At 45.8% G+C, this 23,508-nt stretch overlaps 1 protein-coding gene across 1 annotated transcript in view; it reads left to right on the forward strand.

Moving 5' to 3' along the window:
* The window catches only part of LOC124787441 (putative carbonic anhydrase 3), a 508,783-nt gene that overhangs the window by 333,278 nt on the left and 151,997 nt on the right, over window positions 1-23,508 (forward strand). Inside the window, exon 3 of the mRNA XM_047254340.1 lies at window positions 2,231-2,386. Coding sequence (XP_047110296.1) covers window positions 2,231-2,386 — 156 coding nt within the window. The remainder of the gene's footprint in view (window positions 1-2,230; window positions 2,387-23,508) is intronic.

The following is a 23,508-nucleotide window of genomic DNA, read 5'->3' on the forward strand; positions in this document are numbered from 1 at the left end:
TCACACCCATGCCCGAGGGAGGACTCGAACCTCTGACAGGGTGAGCCGCAGGAACCGTCACAAGGCGCCTTTGACCGCGCGGCTACCCCGCGCGGCTGGTTTGATTTGTTTTAACACAAGTACTTACTTACGTATTAAGTATCGAGTACATCAGTATGTTCCCGTTCATGCAGTAAACACATTTCCATACGTCTCATTGTTATTCTGTACATATTTTTAGCGTATCCGGTGCTATACTGAGATATGCATCCTCAATAGCATTGCACAGTTCTTCAGTTGTAGCGTAACGATGTGCAGATACATGCGTCTTATAACGAGTTGTCAGGTGTGGTGTGTGTGGTGAGGCCAGGACTTCTTGATGAGAATTTCTGTGGAGCTGGTGTTGCTGATGAGCCACGATCTATCCTCCGTCGTGGAAAGTTTCCATTTAGAAACTCGCACACTGCAAGATGGCTTCAAATGGTTCAAATGGCTCTGAGCACTATGGGACTCAACTGCTGAGGTCATAAGTCCCCCAGAACTTAGAACTACTTAAACCTAACTAACCTAAGGACAACACACACATCCATGCCCGAGGCAGGATTCGAACCTGCGACCGTAGCGGTCGCGCGGTTCCAGACTGTAGCGCCTTTAACCGCTCGGCCACCAGCGGCCGGCACACTGCAAGAGAGTAGTGAGGAGGCGCCCCTTCGTGCTACAGTCATATGCGTTGTTTGAGGCCCCTTTCTTCAAGCTGAGGTATTAAATCACGTTTGTAGCACGTGTAAATAATTTGTGCCATTCACAGTCCCTTCAAAAAGTGCGGTCTAAGCAGATTCGTGATGTCATCGCTGCCAATCATTAAGCGAGGCGGGTTCCTTTCTAACTCGACTGTGTAATGAGGATTCTCTGTGGTCCAAACGGCAATATTTCCTGCACGGAGGCGGGTTCCTTTCTAACTCGACTGTGTAATGAGGATTCTCTGTGGTCCAAACGGCAATATTTCCTGCACGGGGCTGCCATAAATGGCACATTCGTCTGAAAACATAACCCTGGCGCTGTTTATTGCATTTGGAAACTGAGTTAACGAAGCACGGCATGGTAAGATGGGCTCATTTCGGTCTGTGTCCGACAACTCGTTTACAGATCTCGTTCGAAAGGTCTGACATTGGGGTCTTTTTTTATGTGATCTCGTATTATTGTCTTGGTATATCGAGTTCCGACGTACTTTCACTTGTCGATGTCGTAGGAGGATGTTCAATGGAAGCAGAGACTCTGGTACAAGTTTCTTCTTGTGTCTTCTTCATTCCACTCCGCGGTCTGTCTTTAATGCTACTAAAAGCAAAAGCACGTCTTTTCCAATCCAAAAGTGTAGCCTTTCGCGGTGGTGCCTTATTAAATCATTCCTGTCTCAGCGTCTGCGCTGTGTTTTGTTGTTCGAGCATCCACACACTTCTCACTAAGTTCAAAAATGGTTCAAATGGCTCTGAGCACTATGGTACTTAACATCTGAGATCATCAGTCCCCTAGACTTACAACTACTTAAACCTGACTAACCTAAGGACATCACACACAGCCATGCCCGAGGCAGGATTCGAACCTGCGACTGTAGCAGCAGCGCGGTTCCCGACTGAAGCGCCTAGAACCGCTCGGCCTCAGCGGCTGGCTGTCACTAAGTGCTCGTGTATAGTGTAACTATGACCACTCTGCCATGGCGACGAATTAAAACTCGACTGTGACTGCGATAGCACGTAAACATGAATTCCAAGAGTTGATTCCAACAAACTGATAAGAGGTAATCAACATGCATAATATAATTTTATATTAAACGGGGGTGACAGGGGCACGATGGCTTCTCGCCTGGCCTGTGTATACGCAATGACGAGAACTGTGTACTGTACTGCATTTACTAAGGTGTTCAAATGTTGTGTATTTGCTTACAGTGATTTCTGGTTCTGTATTTTGGGTAATTCGGAAACATTTTGCGTCACGCTACCTCTGTATGTTTATTTTTAAGTCTGAATATGTTCACTGTTGATTGTAATAATACATAACCTGACTGATAAACATTTTTGATCCGTGCCTGGATTTGTAATAAAAAAAGTAACTCCTGGATAACTCAAGAACCTTAGATGTGACTGTGTCGCAACTCGTAATTTTAGTAATAAGTGCTACGATCAAGTCACGAACGAAAGAGCAGTTTCATGAATGAGTGTTTCTCTCGCTAAGACTGTTTGTGTGTGTTTGCCAGGCCCGGAGTACTGGGGAGGCCTGTGTAAGACGGGCAGCGAGCAGTCACCGGTGGAGCTGGACTCGGCGAGCGCCTCCGTGGTCAACCACCCGCCGCTCGTCTTCTTCGGCTACACCACCACCAGCCCGGCCAGCGCTGTCAACAACGGCCACAGCGGTGAGTACAGCACTCTGCCAAACACTGTGGGCGGTGGTAGGCGGAGGGATGACTCACATTTGCACATCACAGATACGGCCCGTGACGCGTGCGCTGGTCCTTACGGGCCACAGGCCAGCCAGCTAGTATGCACCCCTGCCCCCCCCCCCCCCCCCCCAAATTAGCGATCTGACAATTGACAATCTGACAAGGAACCCCTTGAGTGCGAGTTTACAAGTTCAGTCTTTAGTAAGACTAATTTAAAAGTGATGTGTTAACAATTATGACAGCAAAAAAATGACTCACAATGTTCATCAGGATGGTGACTGAAAATTAGTGTACACTAGATGCAGAGATAAATATTCAATGTCGGATTACACTTCATAAAGTGAACATCGTCCATACTCCAAGAATGTTCAGAACAAACCTTTAACTTGCACCTTGAACACCGAATGAAAAATGGCGCGCCACTGTGACCATAATGGTTCGCACCATCAATACGGAAGGAGAATTTTTTGGGATTTACGAACTGTACAGGATGTTCAGTCAGGTATCCTCTCTTAAGGAGTACATATAGAATCATTTTGGTGTAAGGAGGTAATGAGAGTTGATGGAATGCAGTGGCGGATACAGAAAAACCTTAAGCAGGGGGCGCTGAAGATATCTTGGCTACCTTTACTTTGAAACTTCCTGGCAGATTAAAACTGTGCGCCGGACCGAGACACGAACTCGGGACCATTGCCTTTCGCTGGCAAGTGCTCTACCATCTGAGCTACCCAAGCACGAATCACGACCCGTCCTCACAGCTTCAATTCTGCCAGTACCTCGTCTCCTACCTTTACTTTTACGGTAATAAAAAATGGTCAAGGCACATGCAAAGTTAAAGTAAGTTTTGTTTAAGCTGATTATACACATATTCAAGACAATGCCATCTTACGATATAATAAAGTTACAATTGTGGTTTTCTTCCTTAGATGATGAATTCCATGCGCCCATTCTTCCTGGCAAATTGGTTAATTGCTTCGTTAATAGGACGACCAATGTCAGGGTCAGTGTTCAACAGAGCTAAGCCATTAAGTCGATCCCCCTTCATTGCTGACGTCAGCCATGTCTTTGTACGCTGCACTGTTGAAAAACTTCTTTCTACTGTAGCAACAGATGCAGGTAGACAAGAAAATACTTTGTACAGCGTGTGCAAAGTAGGATACTCAGATCTTGGACAAACAGACAACTCTTGCATAACAATATCACCATCATTAAGGGCGTTTATGCTCGTTTGCTTGTATTGAAGAATCTATCCCATTACTCTCTTTTTAATCACAACGAGTGATTCTTCGTCAAAGAACGGTAGTTCAGTTAAGCACTGATTCAATTTACGTGCCAGATCACCAGAATGAGCGCGACTTTTCTCGTAGGTACAATATGTGTTAGCTATCTATGTGCCAGACAGAAATATATAAAATACGATGACGCGGATGCACGTGCTACATAGGCAAGTGCAACTACTCGATAACTCGATTCAGTCGAGTCGAATGACGAAAGAAACGAACGAATAGCGTGCGGGCTTACTGGCGCGGGCGGCGTGGGTGGCAATGAGGGCGGCCCCGAAAGGGGGGGAGGGGCGCGTGCCCACCCCCCTCCCAATATGTATCCGCCACTGATGGAATGTGATGGCATGCAACTGAAAGCGAAGCAGTCTGTCGTGGAACATTGTGCGATACCGGCTATCCTTTAAGCTATAGCTGCAGATAGGGCGATAATATGTTTTACAGGCACAGAAAAAAGGCTGGATTCGTCCAGTGGCTCCAGGTGATAGGAACTGCAATGTCACGCACGTTTCAGGAGGGATAGTTGGAAGGAGCTTGATTTTTATACACAGACCGGGATCAAGCAAAAGCAAGTTATTTTGACCAAAAATAGCAATGCTCACGCTACAGCTGTAGTTATCTTAGGCCCTTTTTCTGACTCTTGCTTGTTGTGACGTAAATATTCCCTTATGCCCTTGAAATATCGCGCACACAAGAAAGAATACGAAGGGGCAGATTACCTCCAACTCCTCGTAACGTGCCGGCCGAAGTGGCCGTGCGGTTAAAGGCGCTGCAGTCTGGAACCGCAAGACCGCTACGGTCGCAGGTTCGAATCCTGCCTCGGGCATGGATGTTTGTGATGTCCTTAGGTTAGTTAGGTTTAACTAGCTCTAAGTTCTAGGGGACTAATGACCTCAGCAGTTGAGTCCCATAGTGCTCAGAGCCATTTGAAAAATCCTCGTAACGCAATAGATAACTTTCCAGCCAGTTTACCACCCCGATTAATGTTTTGACATGCTTACATACGAATGTGTTAAGTTATTGATGTTAGTTGATCTTGATACAACCCTTTTGGTATATCTAATTTCCAAGGTTTCTTTCATATGTATTTCCTCTTCAGATGTCGACTGGTGGGAGTTAAAAACAAATTCCTTACTGAACGATGGGATAAGTTTGTTTACCTCATCTACAAAATTTCTGGCTGATTTCGCACTTAGCTGTGCCTTGTCAAGTTGACACTTTGTTTGAAATTTCGTTAACTTATGTCTTCCAATTCGGTAGTACTTTTTCAAGGTATGCAACCAGCCACTGGTTCCCTCGAAATCACTGTATCTATGTCATGTGCAATTTGATGTGCATAACGTAGTAGGTCACTATCTTGCACATTCGGCAAATAGTATCGAGCATCCTTGAAAAGCGCAAACACTAATTTCTCTTAGTGCATCGTGCATTTCTCCTTAGTGCATCGTGCCCTCCATTGAATGTCGGTGGTTTTGTTATGCACTACGCGGTCGTATTGTTGCGGACCTATTCGAAATTCGTTCGTAATTTTTTTCTTACTATGCTGCGAATGCTTTTCCATGTACGTAATTGTCTTTAGTACCGCTTCTTCGACAAGGATCATTCTTCACTGAGTTTCACTGAAGACCCTTCGCGCCACGCACAACGGACTATCATAGCACGACAGCTCGCCGAGTCTGTGAGATCACCTGCCCCCTGCGCCGTGCGCTCTGGTCGCGGTATTCACTCTGTCAGCCGGCTGCCTGTCCTCTACTGCGCCTTGCACCTGTCTGAGAGTTCCAAAACTTACGGGAAGAAAATATGACTATTATATGCTACAATGGAATGTAAAGGGGCCTTCACACGGTAATTCTTTATTGCGCAATAATACTGCGTCGATATATTGCGCGAAAGTGCGAAAGCCAGAGCGGCACAATACTATTGCGCTACATTTATGCCCAGAACGCTTCAGCTATAACTCTGTCTTCATAGCGAATAAATCGGCTTTCGTTCATGTATAACTCGTATGTATAGCGATTGAGTTGCTTGCGCTGCAAAACCGTAGCATATTTCATGCAGAACGGACGAAATAAGTCTGAAGGGCTTCCAAGAAACATTTCAATGGACCAGAGGCCCATTCTCTACAGCATAGATTCGTAAACCAAAATAATACCTAAACAAATTAAACAAGTGAACTGCGTAATTTATCTTGTACACGCGTTACTGAACACGCGCTACTGAACAACTGTTGCGAACGAAATAAGACAATTATTGATTGATTGAAAGCTTACATGGTCTTATGCCTGTGATGTGATAACTATTACAAAGAAAAAAGTGTATGCTCACTGGACTGTGGACCTGGTCTTATTTGCCACTTATGAAAACTCCTATAAGTAAAACATTTCTGCTAACTGCCATGACCCTACGATCTTCAGTTTCCTCTGCTGTTGTGGACAACCAAGTACCTAGCTTTACAGTCATGTATTTCATTTCGAAAAGTACCACAAGGTGCTTTAATAGACACTGATCAGCCGGAACATTATGACCACAGGCCTACTATCGATGTAAACCAGTCTACATCTACATCTACATCTACATTGATACTCCGCAAGCCACCCAACGGTGTGTGGCGGAGGGCACTTTACGTGCCACTGTCATTACCTCCCTTTCCTATTCCAGTCGCGTATGGTTCGCGGGAAGAACGACTGTCTGAAAGCCTCCGTGCGCGCTCTAATCTCTCTAATTTTACATTCGTGATCTCCTCGGGAGGTATAAGTAGGGGGAAGCAATATATTCGATACCTCATCCAGAAACGCACCCTCTCGAAACCTGGCGAGCAAGCTACACCGCGATGCAGAGCGCCTCTCTTGCAGAGTCTGCCACTTGAGTTTATTAAACATCTCCGTAACGCTATCACGGTGACCAAATAACCCTGTGACGAAACGCGCCGCTCTTCTTTGGATCTTCTCTATCTCCTCCATCAGACCGATCTGGTACGGATCCCACACTGATGAGCAATACTCAAGTATAGGTCGAACGAGTGTTTTGTAAGCCACCTCCTTTGTTGATGGACTACATTTTCTAAGCACTCTCCCAATGAATCTCAACCTGGTACCCGCCTTACCAACAATTAATTTTATATGATCATTCCACTCCAAATCGTTCCGCACGCATACTCCCAGATATTTTAGAGAAGTAACTGCTACCAGTGTTTGTTCCGCTATCATATAATCATACAATAAAGGATCCTTCTTTCTATGTATTCGCAATAAATTACATTTGTCTATGTTAAGGGTCAGTTGCCACTCCCTGCACCAAGTGCCTATCCGCTGCAGATCTTCCTGCATTTTGCTACAATTTTCTAATGCTGCAACTTCTCTGTATACTACAGCATCATCCGCGAAAAGCCGCATGGAACTTCCGACACTATTTACTAAGTCATTTATATATATTGTGAAAAGCAATGGTCCCATAACACTCCCCTGTGGCACGCCAGAGGTTACTTTAACGTCTGTAGACGTCTCTCCATTGATAACAACATGCTGTGTTCTGTTTGTTAAAAACTCTTCAATCCAGCCACACAGCTGGTCTGATATTCCGTAGGCTCTTACTTTGTTTATCAGGCGACAGTGCGGAGACGATAGTCAAGACGATAGCAGCGCCACCTGGCGAGGAATGACTTCCAGTCAAACACATGCACGGTGCTGTAGTACCAGTGAACTTGCTGTTCTTGTGTAGAATGGGATAGGCGCATGATTTATCCGAGTTTGACTGAAGGAAAATTGTGATGGCCCGGAGACTTGCATCGAGATTTCGGAAACTGCACGACTTGTCGAATGTTCTAAGAGTGCTGTGTTGAGTGTCTTAAACACGGGGCGAAACCAAAGTGAAACCACGTCCAGACGTCATGGGATTGGGCGGCCACCCCTTGTTACAGCTGTCGGACGTCGCAGGCTTGGCAAACTGGTTCAAATGCTTCAAATGGCTCTACGCACTATGGGACATAACATCTGAGGTCATCAGTCCCCTAGACGTAGATCTACTTGAACCTAACTAACCTAAGGACATCACACACATCCATGCCCGAGGCAGAATTCGAACCTGCGACCGCAGCAGCAGCGCGGTTCCGGAACTGAAGCGCCTAGAACCGCTTGGCCACAGCCGCCGGCAGCAAACTGGTAAAACAGGACAGACGGCGAATTGTGGCGGAACCAATATCAGATTTAACGCTGGGAAAAGTGCATGTGTATCTGAACACACAGTGTGCCGAACATTCCTAACGATGGGCCTCTGTAGCCAACGACCCTTGCGTGTCCCAATGTTAACATCACGACATACAGAACTACGATTGAAATGGGCACGTAGCCATCGGCACTGGACGTTGGCGCAGTGGCAAAGCGTTGCGTGGTCTGATGCATCCCGATACCTTCTTCATCATGCCGATGGGAGGATTCAAATTCATCATTTTCCAGCAGAATAGCTTCTTGGCAACTTTACTGCACGACTGCGACTAGCTGACGGCGGCTCCATTATGCTCTGGGGAACACTAATGTGCGCATCCATGGGTTCAGTGGAGCTTGTGCTCCATGACAGCCAAGGAGTGTTGTAACTGTTTTCAGACCATGTGCATCCCTCCATGACGAACATGTTCCCCAACAGCAGCGACATTTTTCAGCACGATAATGCGCTACGTCACAAGACCAGGAGTGTGATGGAGTGATTTGACGAACAAAGTGGCGAGTCTCAGTTGATGTGCAGGCCTCCAAACTCGCCAAATCGGAGCCCGACCTAACACTTCTGGGATGTGATTGAGCACGGCGTCAGAGTTCGCTGCCCCCTCCCCGAAATTTACGGGAATTGGGTGACTTGTGCGTCCAGATGTGCTGCCAACTCCCTCTAGCGACCTACCAAGGCCTCATTGCTTACATGCCGTGATGCGTTGCTGCTGTTATCCGTGCCAAAGGTCAACATACAGGGTATTAGGTAGGAGGTCATAATGTTCTGGCTGACTTTGTACATCCTCCAGCACACTGCCTGATGTTTTGTCATTTTCTTTTTTCAGTTCTTTGTGTCAATTCGTTCGGAGCAAATGGAATTTCTCTCGGTCTCCCCGGGAACTGCCGACTATTTCGCAATACTACTCTTGTAAAGTGAGAGAGTAAATAAATGTCAAGTTCGCACATTACATGAGAGATTTTATACATCGAAACAGGAAGGTGAACATGTCACCTGACATACTTTGGCGAAAATGAGAAGATTTGCCTATTGAAATGTACAGTATGCAGTGCAAAGGGATGACACTCAGTCGACAGTATTAACACACTGAATATAAATCCTGCATGTCAATGAGCAAGAGAAGAAAAAACCTGCTGGAGGAAACGTCTGAGTTGGGAGCAGATGCGAGCTGCGATGTCACAGCCCGGGTACATCGGAACGCTCTTAAAGCGACCGGTGGCGAGAGACAACGGACGCTGTGGGTGACTCATCGAAGAGGGCAGGTAGTGAGCCAGTGGTACGAAGAGAATCTTTAGGAAACTGTGTTGGAGAATTTCCAGATAGATACAAACAGACCAGCGACACAGTCGATCACGTGAACTGTGCGTAATATGCTCATGATGTACGAGTGTAACTTTTAGGCGTCTGGAGCTGGCACAAAATCTCTGTTTGGCTGCCATGAACTAGGGAGGGGTAAAGTGCTGAAACTTCGACGCAGTTTGATGGTAGGCCCTTTGGAATTGGCAGAGTTGGTTTCCACAAGATGAAAGGAACGCTCCTGTTGGTTGAAAAAACCGTGACGTGGAGCATGAAAGGGCCCAGGTGAGGGACAGTTTTGCTACGAGAGACACAAGACCGAAAATATCAGGGACTCTCCTCTGAACCAGCGTCAAGTGCAGAACAGGGCACCTCACGCTCTGTATGATCCAAAGGAGGAATTTTGCGTGAACACTGCGTTTACTGCGCTGAAATTCAGCTAGATATTAGCTGTAGCATCGTTGAGCTCCAACAGCGAAGAAACGAAACAGCCACACAGTTAATTGTTTTTGCGAGAACTGAGAGGGCACTGTAATATGCACGCTGCTCCTTCCATGCACGTGCATATCGCCATATTTCAAGACTAGGGATGAGTGCATGTTTTCTCACCTAACGAGAAACATAGGACAGTTTCTGCTGATAAAATCAGCGAAGATTTTGATTAGCTTTTATAGGACTTTCAGAGGGCGAGAGCAGCCATGCAGCCAACATCTCATCACAGTTAAGGTAAATACCGCTAACAGAGGAGTAAACGTGCAGGTTCACCAGCTTGCGGACACTGTGAACTCGAGCAACCTTGAGTAGTCTTTTGCTCAGCTTGTCACCAAAACTGACCATTCTCAGTAGACTTGATTGTCATCCTAAATAGTACCGAACTTAGAACCGGAATCGGATGATTTGTCGTAATATTGGCCAACTTCACGAAGTAGTAGTAAGAATAATTTTGTAGAGAACTTTCTGGTTAAAATTTGGTATTGTTGTGTTCAGAGTTATTTCGTTTAAACAGGACGAAATGCGTTATATTGCCACCTGCCCTAACATTGTCATGTTACAACCTATGTAAATTCGTGTATTTCTTTGACAATAATCCTGAATTAAAAACCATTTGTGTACAGCTAAACACCGTTGTGCTCTGTCATAGAATAAGGGCCCACTCCTTAACCCAGTAATTTATTCTATAGACGCCAATGCACCCACAGAGTGTTTTTGCTGATGTCTGACGATAGAGAGAAGGAGTGGAGTGTCAGACCCTTACACAGTATAATGTATTGCGCAATATATAGAGTGAGCATCAATCTTTTAATGCTCTGCTGTCTCCTTCAATATAATCCGGAAACAGTCAATATCGCTGTCAAACAGTGAGAATTATTGCGCAATACTTAATGTTTCGCAATAAACATTGAGCGTCTGAGAGCCTCATTACATTCTTAATCTTAACGATTCCACCCTGCAATAATGCAAGGCTTGATTTGCGCTATGTGTGAATTAAGAAGTGTAATTAGAAGACAGGACACTATGCTGCAGTAGAGCAGCTTGTTTATTTACTGCTGGTTTCAATCAACAACCATCATGTGGTACTGATCAACGTTAAAATAGAAAACTGAGAACAAAATCTCAGTGTACAAAACATCATAAAGACATGAAAATATAAAGTATTTTTTACGAAAAACTGACCAATACAAGTCACTTGTCAATCATGTTGAACCATAAAATTGCATTAGCTGTCAATCTCGTGAATAATGACACATAAGAACAGTAATTTTCTCACTTTAGCAAGCTTCGTCATGCACATGTAAAAGTAAACTGTACATCTGTGGCCTAGATATAGCACGAATAACCAAAGTACTCGCAACCTCAAAGATAATGCCACAAAGATGTTCCGTCAGTATGAGCCATGAAACACAAAGATAGCTTTAACATAAAAAGTAACCATAATTATTGCGATTGCAGTAAAGTCATAAGCAATATTTGTACAATGACAACTTAATAAAATGTAACCAGTGACAAAATCCATTGAAATATAACTAAAGCAATGGCGTCAACAGTATATATCATTCGTAATTCCTGAATAAAGTATACAGTTTTGTGTATCACATTTCCCAACAGGCAGAGACTCAGGAACAAATGGTTAAAGCTGAGGTTCCCAGTATTTACATGATCATAGATATAAGAAAAAAACTAACCAGGATTAACAGTACAAGCTACACAATCTTAAAACTCAGTGGCGTAATAAAGGGTGCCTTAGTGACAGTATGCAGAACATCTGTCAATAAAAGCATTGTTTCATGTCCATATGTATGGATAAAGAAGCGTAGCACGTTACATTTAACTTACGGTCAAACAGGAATTATATGGAATACGTTTCCCAAGAGGGATCATTACACAATATCAAAATGCGTCAGATCAATATGGAACATCAGGTAAACGACAGATGAGCTTATAATAATTATTCAGAAACAATGGAGAACAGGGGTCATCTGATTTAGGCAACTGAACATTGTATAGAGTGGACTGAACCATGTCAACAAATGGATAATTAAAGCAGTGGATTTCGACAAACTTTTTGCATACTATACGCTGTTCATGATAAGAATAAACCTGATGTGAACATTATACCGTGTATTCTTCCGCGTTTGCTTGAAACTCATTGGATTTCGTTTCACGTGGAACGGAAGACGTTTCACGGAACCGGAAGCCTAGCTGTGTTCCGTACAGTGAAGTGCGATCTTAAGGATACGTTTTCTGCCATGTTACAAACACATAGACTGAGCGATAATGCGGGACAACAGCGCTACCGCCGCATTAAACTTGGTCAGTACTGGCCAGCCAAGCTGGTGCAACTAACCTGCAATGATTTGAGCAGTTGCAACTCAGACGTAAAAAGAGACGAGCAAAGGAACAATAGAGCTTTGAATGTCATTTAACTTTGAAACAGAATGAAATAATATTCGGCAAATCTTCAGCGCTAACGCATGCTTCTAAGGTGATTAGACGGAAAGCATAAAATGTTCCGTTGTTACTTAACGCAGTGTTATAATTACAGACAAGAGTGATGGAAATTCCTAACTTAAACACAGGGTAATTCTTCTGATGTGTGATGCAAAAGCCTACTGCAGGGATTTCACTGTACTGTTGAATACTGAGGCTACTGAAGGTATTAATTACAGTCAGTCGTCTGGTAATCTCTTAGCTCCTTCCTCATCCGAACGCGAGAAATACATTTCACTTCTAGAACTGTCATCTGCTACGTTTATAACGAGTCGAGCAACAACAGAATCTACGAAGCAACCAGGGGTCACATTTCCTCCTCTTCTTTGAAGACGTGCAGTTAGTTCTATATCCCGCCAGCGTTCGATAATGACACGTGAAAAAGTTGTGTGTGCTAGTTCCAGTGCGTCTGGCAGCTTAACAGTCTTGTTATTTCTCGGGCCAAATGCCATAACTTGGCTCCATGTCAGTTCTTTTGGGTTCATATTGAAATATTACAGTGGCAAATGTAGAAATGCAGCATTTGTATGTACTCAGGTGTATTCCTTTCAATAAAATGATTTCAAAGTCGGTATTACGCAGGTTTCAACAGGGTCAGACCTGGAACTCTTTATAGCTACACTACTGGCCATTAAAATTGCTACACCACGAAGATGACGTGCTACAGACGCGAAATTTAACCGACAGGAAGAAGGTCCTGTGATATGTAAATGATTAGCTTTTCAGAGCAATCACACAAGGTTGGCGCCGGTGGCGACACCTACAACGTGCAGACGTGAGGAAAGTTTCCAACCGATTTCTCATACACAAACAGCAGTTGACCAGCGCTGCCTGGTGAAACTTTGTTGTGATGCCTTGCGTAAGGAGGAGAAATGCGTACCATCACGTTTCCGACTTTGGAAGAGGTCGGATTGTAGCCTATCGCGATTGCGGTTTATCGTATCGCGAAATTACTGCTCGCGTTGGTCGAGATCCAATGACTGTTGACAGAATAAGGAATCGGTGGGTTCAGGAGGGTAATACGGAACGCCGTGCTGGATCCCAACGGCCTCGTATCACTAGCAGTCGAGATGACATGCATTTTATCCGCACGGCTGTAACGGATCGTGCAGCCACGTCTCGATCCCTGAGTAAACAGATGGGGACGTTTGCAAGACAACAACCATCTGCACGAACAGTTCGACGACGTTTGCAGCAGCATGGACTATCAGCTGGGAGACCATGGTTACGGTTACCCTTGACAGGAGCGCCTGCGATGGTGTACTCAACGACGAACCTGGGTGCACGAATGGCAAAACGTCATTTTTTCAGATGAATCCAGGTTCTGTTTACAGCATAATGATGGTCGCATCCGTGTTTGGCGACATCGCGGTGGACGCACATTGGAAGAGTGTATTCGTCATCGCCATACTGGCGTATCACCCGGCGTGATGGTATGGGGTGCCATTGGTTACACGTCTCGGTCACCTCTTTTTCGAATTGACGGAACTTAGAACAGTGGACGTTACATTTCAGATGTGTTTCGACCCGTGGCTCTACACTCCATTCGATCCCTGCGAGACCCTACATTTCAGCAGGATAATGCACGACCGCATGTTGCAGGTCCTGTACGGGCCTTTCTGGATACAGAAAATGTTCGACTGCTGCCGTAGCCAGCACATTCTCCAGATCTCTCACCAACTGAAAACTTCTGGTCAATCGTGGCCAAGCAACTGCCTCGTCACAATACGCGTCACTACTCTTGATAAACTGTGGTATCGTGTTGAAGCTGCATGGGCAGCTGTACCTGTACACGTCATCCAAGCTCTGTTTGACTCAATGCCCAAGCGTATCAAGGCCGTTATTCCGGCCAGAGGTGGTTGTTATGGGTACTGATTTCTCAGGATCTATGCACCCAAATTGCGTGAAAATGTAATCGCATGTCAGTTCTAGTATAATATATTTGTCCAATGAATATTATCTGCATTTCTTCTTGGTGTAGCAATTTTAATGGGCAGTAGTGTATTTACTGGTCGCCATTCGTCTTCCAAGATATAAAAAATACTCGATACCCCAGGTCTAGGCCCCCGCTACAAATTATCGCATGTGCACCGTCGGCTGCTGACAATAACCCGAAGAAAACATTTAATAATTAGAACAATCTGTCCACAGTAAAGTTAGTCTACAATCATTATTAGCGTCACGTATGCTCTAAAGATAACCTCATAGGCTCAATATTTATTACTAAATATTAAGTATTGTACAATAATATAGACCGACGTGACGTGGTGAGAGAAGAATAGTATATGAGCGGAGCAGGGACGAATGGGATGTCATTCTAGCAACGATAAGTGGCGCAAATTCGGATCCCTGCCCACTTAAGCGACTGTGACAAAAGCCAGATTGTTGTGACCCAGCGCCTGCGAGCGAGAGTCTCGGAAACGGCGAAGCAGGTCGTCTGTTCGCGTGCTGCTGTCCTGAGCATCTGTGGAAAGTGCTTGAAGAATGCTGAAACCACGAGTAGCCGACAAGAAACTGGACGTCCGTACCTATCACAGAACATAGGGATCGCAGGCTCGCCAGCTCTCTAAAAGCAGGACATGTGGCGACTTGTGACATACTTGACGACAGAGTACGATGCTGGCGCAGGCACAAGGGTTTTGGAGGACACCGCCCAGCACATGATGTCGAACATGTGTGTTCCGCAGAGAGGACCCGTACCTGTTCCTATGTTGGCCCAAAAACATCGTCAATTGTGACTACATTGTGCACGATATCATCGAGATAGGACCGTGGATCAATGGAATAGTGTCGACTGGTCGGATGAATCCCGTTTATTGTTAAACCAGGTCGATGGCCGTGTCCAGACACGCCGTCATCAAGGCGAACGGCTGCTGAAACATGCAGCGCGCCACGGACGCAGGCCGGTGGGAGCAGTATTGTGGTATGGGGGCATTCACCAGGGCTTCCATGTGACCTGCGGTAGTAACTGAAGGCACCAAGGTAGTTGTGGCCTACATGAACATTATTAGGGACCACCTGTAACCCCTTAAGCTTGATGTCTTCGTCAACAGCGATGGCATCTTCCAGCAGGATAACTGCCCTAGTCCAGAATCGTGGTGCAATGGATTGAGGAACATGATAGCGAACTCACGTTGAAGTCAGCTTATCTGTATCCGATCAAACCCATGTGGAACACTATAGGACGCCAGCTCCGCCACACAAACCGTAAATTACTGGAAGTGTGTGACCTGTGCGTAGGCTTCCTGTGCTACAAACCTCTGGAAATCTACGAGGTACTTCTCGAATCCACGGCATGCAGGTTCACTCCTGAATTGCGTTCCAGAAGTGGACCAAGACGCTTTTAAATAAGTGATCATAATGTTTTCGTTCATCAGTGTATATTGCGCAATATATTGTAGAGCGTAAGTGTAGTATAGCGCAAGAAACGGCAGTTCTTGCCGATACCGAGAGAAATTCCATCCGCTCCGAACGAATTTCTACAAAGAATTGAAAAAAAGTAAATGACGAAAGATCAGGGAGTGAGCTAGAGGATGTACGAGGGGTGTTTTATAAGTAATGTAACTTTTTTTTCTCTGCCAATTTTGATTGAGAAAAAAAACGCGGAATTTTTTGTGGAACATCGTGGAATATTCCCGCTTCAGCCCTATAATTTTATGAGGTTCTGATAGTGGCGGCGCTAAAAATAGCCTTCAAAATGGCGACAGAAATGGAGATGTGTTCCAGGCAGAGAGCTGTCACTGATTTTCTTTCGGCGAAAAACCAGAGCATTTCAGATGCTCATAGGCGCTCGAAAACTATGGAGACCTAGTAATGAACAAAAGCACGGTAAGTCGTTGGGCGAGGCGTCTGTCATCATCGCAACAAGGTCGCGCAAAGCTATCCAATTACCTGCGTGCCGACCAGATCCACACAGCTGTGGCTCCTGCAATTTTGCACAGTGAGGACACTCTCATTCGGCGTGATCAACGGATAAAAATAAAACACCTCGTTGCACAACTGGATCTGTTGGTAGTGCTGAAACACTCGTCCACCAGCTGGGGTGCTCAAAGATGAATGCTCGCTGAGTTTCTTGCGGCCTAACCGAAGACCGTAAAGAGCAACGAGGGACCATTAGTTTGGCAATGAAGGAAGCACTCCACGGAAATCAGTACGTGGATGATGGGGAGGTAACTGATGCAGCTAAAGGCTGACTTTGACGTCGACTAGGGTGGTACCATGCTGCCATAGTGGCCCTCCCAGTAAGGTGGTGTAAGGGAGTCTCATTGAACGGGAGATAATGTTGAAAAATAGGGATTTTTAGCCAAAAGACTGGGGAGTAATATGGTGTATTGGAATCCTGTAAAGAAACCTCTTTTCAAAAAAAAAAAGTGTTGCATTAGTTATCGAATACCCCTCCTGTATTAAAGCATGATACGGTAGTTTGAGATATGAAATTCCTGACTGTTTGGCAAACGCCTGATACCTCGTTGGCCACAATAACAGAGGAAACTGAAGGTCGTTGTGACGTGACAGTCAACAGAAATGTTTATTCTACTTGTAGCAGTTCTCAGAATTGGCATATAAGATAAGGTTAGCTGTCCAGTCAGCGTACAAGTCTTTTTTTTTTTTTTTTCCTTGCAACAGTTGTCAGGCCACGAATTTAAGGTTCAGTAAGCTTTCCGTCAGTAATCAATATTTTTTTTTATGTATGTAGTTGTTGTTACAGTAGAGAAATACACCGAAAACAGCACATGTATACGATAAATTACACTGTTCACTTGTTTAATTTGTAATTAGTTGTTGTTTACTAATGTGTTGCACTGAATGAGCCCAGGGTTTCCTGGAAGCTTTTCAGACTTATTTTGCCCCTTCTGCATAATTTCTGCGTGTGTTTTGCGAGACAAGCAACTCAGTCGCAATACATACGAGATTCACATGTCGAGCACCGATATGTTCGCTACGAAGGCAGAGTTCTAACTGACGCTATCCAGGTTTAAATATTTCGCAATAATATTGTGCGTCATTCGCGTCGCAACTTCCCACAATATGCTGACTGACACAGCAGTATTGCCCAATAAATATTGAACGTTCAAGGGCTGATTTATAAATTCAGAAGTAGTTCGTGATTTCCATATTAGGGAAGGCTACGACTCTGTTAGCAGTGTGGTCAAACTCTCGAGTGCTGGCGAGTTCTATCAGTTTCTTTTTAACCCCATCAAATACGTCTCACAGTACGTGTTTTTGGCAGTTGCACTTCTTGCGATAATCTTCAAAACGAACCTCGAGTAGGAGAAAGAAAGTCAATCTCATTTTTTAGACGCTTGAATCATTTACTGCATTTTTATATTTTCTTCTTTCGTGAATTAAAGTCAGTATCTCCTGTGTTATCCAAATATTTCTACTAGACCTTGTCTTTGTACCTATTTGATCCTCTGCTGTCTTCACTATTTCATCTCTCAAAGCTACCCACTCGTCCTTCGTCTTCTCCTGTATACCTTTCCCCTGTTCTAGTCAATCCTAGTCTAATGCTCTAGTCAATCCTTGTATAATACTCCCTCTGAAAACTGCTTATTATTAAAAGACGTGTACGGCGAAGAGTGTTTATCATGTATGCTAGTTTTTTGAGTGGTTCAAGCGTTTCCAAGATGGCCAAGAGGACGCTGAAGATAACTCATGCCTAGGACACCCTTCAACACCAAAAGCGGATGAAAATATCGAAAAAGTAGGTAATCTTATTCGATCTGACCGTCAGTTGAGTATTCGATCGACTGCTGAAATTGTAGGAATTGACAAAGAAATCAGGAAAATTCTGCTTAACGATTTTAACACGGGGAATATGCGCGCGAAACAGGTGCCGAAAATTCGGACAATCGAAAAAACAGAAGCTCGTGAAAATGTTTGTACTGACACTTGGAATACCACCGAAAATGGTTTCTTGGAAAGAGTGATAACATGTGATGACTCTTGGTTTTTCACTTATGATCCAGAAGCCAATCGCCAATCCATGCACTGGAAGGGTCCAACTTCGCCAAGAACAAAAAAAGCTTGAATGAGATTCAGAACGATAATGATTGTTTTTTTCAGTACACATGGAATCATGTATCGTAGTTGGGTTCCTCAAAGTCAAACTATTAAGTAGTAAGTAAGCAAAAAACAACCCGAATTGTGGAAGAAGAAGTCATGGGGTCTTCATCAAGCCAACGCACAGGCTCATACTGCACTATCTTTAAAGAACTTTCTAGCGAAGTACAGCATTCCAGTGTTATACCACCCACCTTACTTACCTGATACAGCACCAATTGACTCTTTATCTTTTCCCCAAGGCCCAATCTGCATTAATAGGAACAAGATTTGTGCCCCCTGAAGCAGTGAAAGAAAAAAGTGGCACCCATCATCAAAGAGCTCGCAGAGGAAAATTTCTAGTACTATTTCCATCATCGGAAAATTCGCATGGAGGGTTGTAGGTATAGAGGAGGGGAGTATATTGAGGGTGACAATAACTAAACATATATATTCTGAAATAAAGTTTTAAACAGCAATAGTTCCGTTATTTTATAGCCAAACCTCGTAATGCAGATTCCGATCAATATATCTACAGAATCCTCCTGCTCTGATAGAAGAAATATGATAATGCCAAAGTCCATCTTTAAGTCGAGATGGACTTTGTGATTAGGGCCTTCCGTCGGGTAGACCGTTCGCAAGGTGTAAGTCTTTCGTTTTGATGACACTTCGGCGAATTGCGCGCCAATGGGGATGAAATTATGATGATTAGGACAACACAACACCCAGTCCCTGAGCGGAGAAAATCTCCGCCCCAGCCGGTAATCGAACCCGCGCCCTTAGGATTGACATTCTGTCTCGCTGACCACTCAGCTAGGGGGGCGGACGACTTAAGTCGTGACGGTAACCAACAGGTCCAAAGTCCACAGAAGAATGTCAGACCCGGGGCAACAAGACCGGCAAAGGCCAGCGTCGGAGGAGGCGACGGGACTGTGGGTGATGGCTGACGGCTCGGTCAGGCTGCTGCTGAGTTAGTGAGTTATATTCCTGAGGCGGCTTCTTGAGTGGCGTCGCGGCGTTGTGTAGATCCAGAGACTGGGGTGGGCTGGATGGAGCCTGTGAGTTCGGGAAAACAGAGGTCACTGCTAGCGGTCAGGCAGCGTCTTAATTACAGGGTGATTTCAGAAAGAAAAAAAGATTTCAGTTGCTTATAACGACCTATGAAAGACAAACACATTACGCATGTCACTGGAAAGAAGAAGGTTCAAAGTTTTATGTTCGCACAGACACTATCGCTGCGCGGTCTCGGGCGCATTGTCACGGTGCGCGCGGCACCCCCCGTCGGAGGTTCGAGTCCGCCCTCGGGCATGGGTGTGTGTGTTGGCCTTAGTGTAAATTAGTTTAAGTTAGATTAAGTAGTGCGTAAGCTTAGGGAATTATGACGACAGCAGTTTGGCCCCATAAGACCTCACCACAAATTTCCAAACACTATCATCGTACACTCAATATGAGCACCATGTGTTGCTCGAGAAGCATCGAAACGGTAGTCCGTTTCATTCCACACACGAATGAACAGGTCCCTGTTTACTGAGTGGACAGCTTCAACAGTTCGATTTCTCAGATCTTCAAGAATAGCTGCCATAGACGAGACAAACACTGTCTTTTAAAAACCCCACAGGAGAAAGATCACAAGGTTTAAGGTCTGGTGACCTCGGAGTTCAAAAGCAATGAACAACTAAACAAAAAGTTGCTAGTAAACACCAAAAATCCTGACCTTTTACAGAAAGATTTTGTAGGTCTGTCCAACAATGCAGAGTTTTGTTCGTTACACTTTACACCGTATCAGTGAATGTGGAACGTAGGAAAACTATGTGGAACGTAATACTTACATTATTTAACGTATCAAATAAGCCACAACAACTGTAGCTTAAGGGCAAACCTCAAAGACGTGATAAATAAAGCGTCACAAGCAATAAAACTGTTTCCCAACACAGAAGAAACTAATTCCACAGTTGTTGCTAAATCTGAGCCACAGACGCCAAGAATCTTCCAAACATTCGCTTTTGAAGCAAAAGTAATTACATTTACCAAAATATTCGTGTAGTAAAAAGTCGAGCGAAGTGTAAGAAAGAGCGAGTCATTGGACACCATGAAAATATTTTACGTGTCAAGGAAAGTGTCTACGATAATAACAACAGACAACAATAGAAATATACGCTTTTCATGCATAAATACACTCCTGGAAATTGAAATAAGAACACCGTGAATTCATTGTCCCAGGAAGGGGAAACTTTATTGACACATTCCTGGGGTCAGATACATCACATGATCACACTGACAGAACCACAGGCACATAGACACAGGCAACAGAGCATGCACAATGTCGGCACTAGTACAGTGTATATCCACCTTTCGCAGCAATGCAGGCTGCCATTCTCCCATGGAGACGATCGTAGAGATGCTGGATGTAGTCCTGTGGAACGGCTTGCCATGCCATTTCCACCTGGCGCCTCAGTTGGACCAGCGTTCGTGCTGGACGTGCAGACCGCGTGAGACGACGCTTCATCCAGTCCCAAACATGCTCAATGGAGGACAGATCCGGAGATCTTGCTGGCCAGGGTAGTTGACTTACACCTTCTAGAGCACGTTGGGTGGCACGGGATACATGCGGACGTGCATTGTCCTGTTGGAACAGCAAGTTCCCTTGCCGGTCTAGGAATGGTAGAACGATGGGTTCGATGACGGTTTGGATGTACCGTGCACTATTCAGTGTCCCCTCGACGATCACCAGTGGTGTACGGCCAGTGTAGGAGATCGCTCCCCACACCATGATGCCGGGTGTTGGCCCTGTGTGCCTCGGTCGTATGCAGTCCTGATTGTGGCGCTCACCTGCACGGCGCCAAACACGCATACGACCATCATTGGCACCAAGGCAGAAGCGACTCTCATCGCTGAAGACGACACGTCTCCATTCGTCCCTCCATTCACGCCTGTCGCGACACCACTGGAGGCGGGCTGCACGATGTTGGGGCGTGAGCGGAAGACGGCCTAACGGTGTGCGGGACCGTAGCCCAGCCTCATGGAGACGGTTGCGAATGGTCCTCGCCGATACCCCAGGAGCAACAGTGTCCCTAATTTGCTGGGAAGTGGCGGTGCGGTCCCCTACGGCACTGCGTAGGATCCTACGGTCTTGGCGTGCATCCGTGCGTCGCTGCGGTCCGGTCCCAGGTCGACGGGCACGTGCACCTTCCGCCGACCACTGGCGACAACATCGATGTACTGTGGAGACCTCACGCCCCACGTGTTGAGCAATTCGGCGGTACGTCCACCCGGCCTCCCGCATGCCCACTATACGCCCTCGCTCAAAGTCCGTCACCTGCACATACGGTTCACGTCCACGCTGTCGCGGCATGCTACCAGTGTTAAAGACTGCGATGGAGCTCCGTATGCCACGGCAAACTGGCTGACACTGACGGTGGCGGTGCACAAATGCTGCGCAGCTAGCGCCATTCGACGGCCAACACCGCGGTTCCCGGTGTGTCCGCTGTGCCGTGCGTGTGATCATTGCTTGTACAGCCCTCTCGCAGTGTCCGGAGCAAGTATGGTGGGTCTGACACACCGGTGTCAATGTGTTCTTTTTTCCATTTCCAGGAGTGTATGTGTTTATATTATCTTGCTTTCAGCGGAATCAGCTGCAAATATATACATATTGGAAAACAGTTCTTCAAGAATACTTTGTAGCTTATGACAATGAATCAGCGGGATTTGGCTGTTTTTGAATGTGTTTCACGACAATTCATTTCGCTTAGCAATTTATTAACGCATGGAACACAAAAATTTAACAACTATTTCATTAATTAAATAGAAAATAATTAAAAACAAGCATTATCCTCGCGTTGCATGTGACCGTCTGCTGTCTCACCGCCTGAAGCGCTAGTGTCGCTCCAGGTATCAAACAAACGGTAGCAACTTTAGGACGAGGAATTCCGCCTTGTGCACAAAAAAAGGTGTCTTGCATAAGGGGAATTCCTTGTCCTACTTTCTAGCAAGCACGGACATACCAAGAAGAACTGAAACACCAGAAGATTATAACAACTTTCATACCAGACAGTGTCATGACTTTGTTCGTTACACTGCAGTAATTTTGGCGCGTATTAAACATGATTAATCCTCCCCAACACCCAATGTGGCTTTCGACCTTCCTTCTCTGCCGATGACCAACTCCTCCGCCTCACTCATCTCCTCTCCCTCCAGCTTAACTCGCGTCGCTCCGCCATTTTTGTCTCCCTCGACCTCGAAAAGGCCTACGACCGTGTCTGGCATCCCGGTCTCCTGTTTAAACTCCAAACCTACGCCCTTCCTGTCAACTACATCCATCTGATGGCCTCCTTCCTTTCCCGCCGCCCTTCCTATGTTACCATCCATAATGCCAATTCTCACACCTTCTACCCCTCTGCAGGTGTGCCCCAGGGCTCTGTCCTCTCCCTTCTCCTCTACCTCCTGTACATGGCAGATATGCCCCAACCCCTGCCCCCCCCCCCTCCAGTACACCTCTTGCAATATGCCGATGACACTGCATTCCTCGCCCTCGCTCCTACCCTCCAACGGTCCCAACGCCTTCTCCAGAATCACCTTGACCTTTTTGCCGCATGGTGTAACCAGTGGCTCCTGAAAATCAATCCTTCCAAGACCTAGGCAATCATTGTAGGTCGTACCACTCGCTCCTTCCGGCTCCTGGATTTCCCCCTTACTGTATGCACCTGTCCTGTCCGCCTCACCCCCACCCTCACCTACCTTGGCCTCACCATTGACCGTCACCTCACCAGGATCCCTCATCTCCACTCCATCCAATCCAAAGCCCACAACCGCCTCCGACTCCTCAAACTCCTCTCTGGCCGGACATGGGGGTTGCACCCCTCTACCATCCTCCACCCCTACAAATCCTTAATCTGTCCCATCCTCTGTTATGAGAGTCCCGCCTGGATATCTGCCCCCCCCCAAATTCTATAAGTCCCTCCAGATCCTTGAGCGTCATGCACTCCGCCTCGCCTTCCGTGTATGCCTCCTGTCCTCCACGTGGATCCTCTATGACCTCATTCCTTTCCCCCATCTGCTCCTATTCCTCGAACATATCTGCATACTCTACACCTCCCGCCACCTTGATCCCCCTCACCGCCTGGTTGCTCCTCTCCTCTCCCGTCCCTGCCCCTGCCACGCCTTCAATGTTGTGTCCCCCCTACCCTCCATCTCTACATCCTTCATCTCCTTTCCCAAGGTGGCTTCCATCAACTCCCCCTCCCAGATGATGCCCTCTCTCCCTCCATCTATCCCTCC

This window comes from Schistocerca piceifrons, chromosome 1, assembly GCF_021461385.2.
Source record: "Schistocerca piceifrons isolate TAMUIC-IGC-003096 chromosome 1, iqSchPice1.1, whole genome shotgun sequence".
Classification (NCBI taxonomy): domain Eukaryota; kingdom Metazoa; phylum Arthropoda; class Insecta; order Orthoptera; family Acrididae; genus Schistocerca; species Schistocerca piceifrons.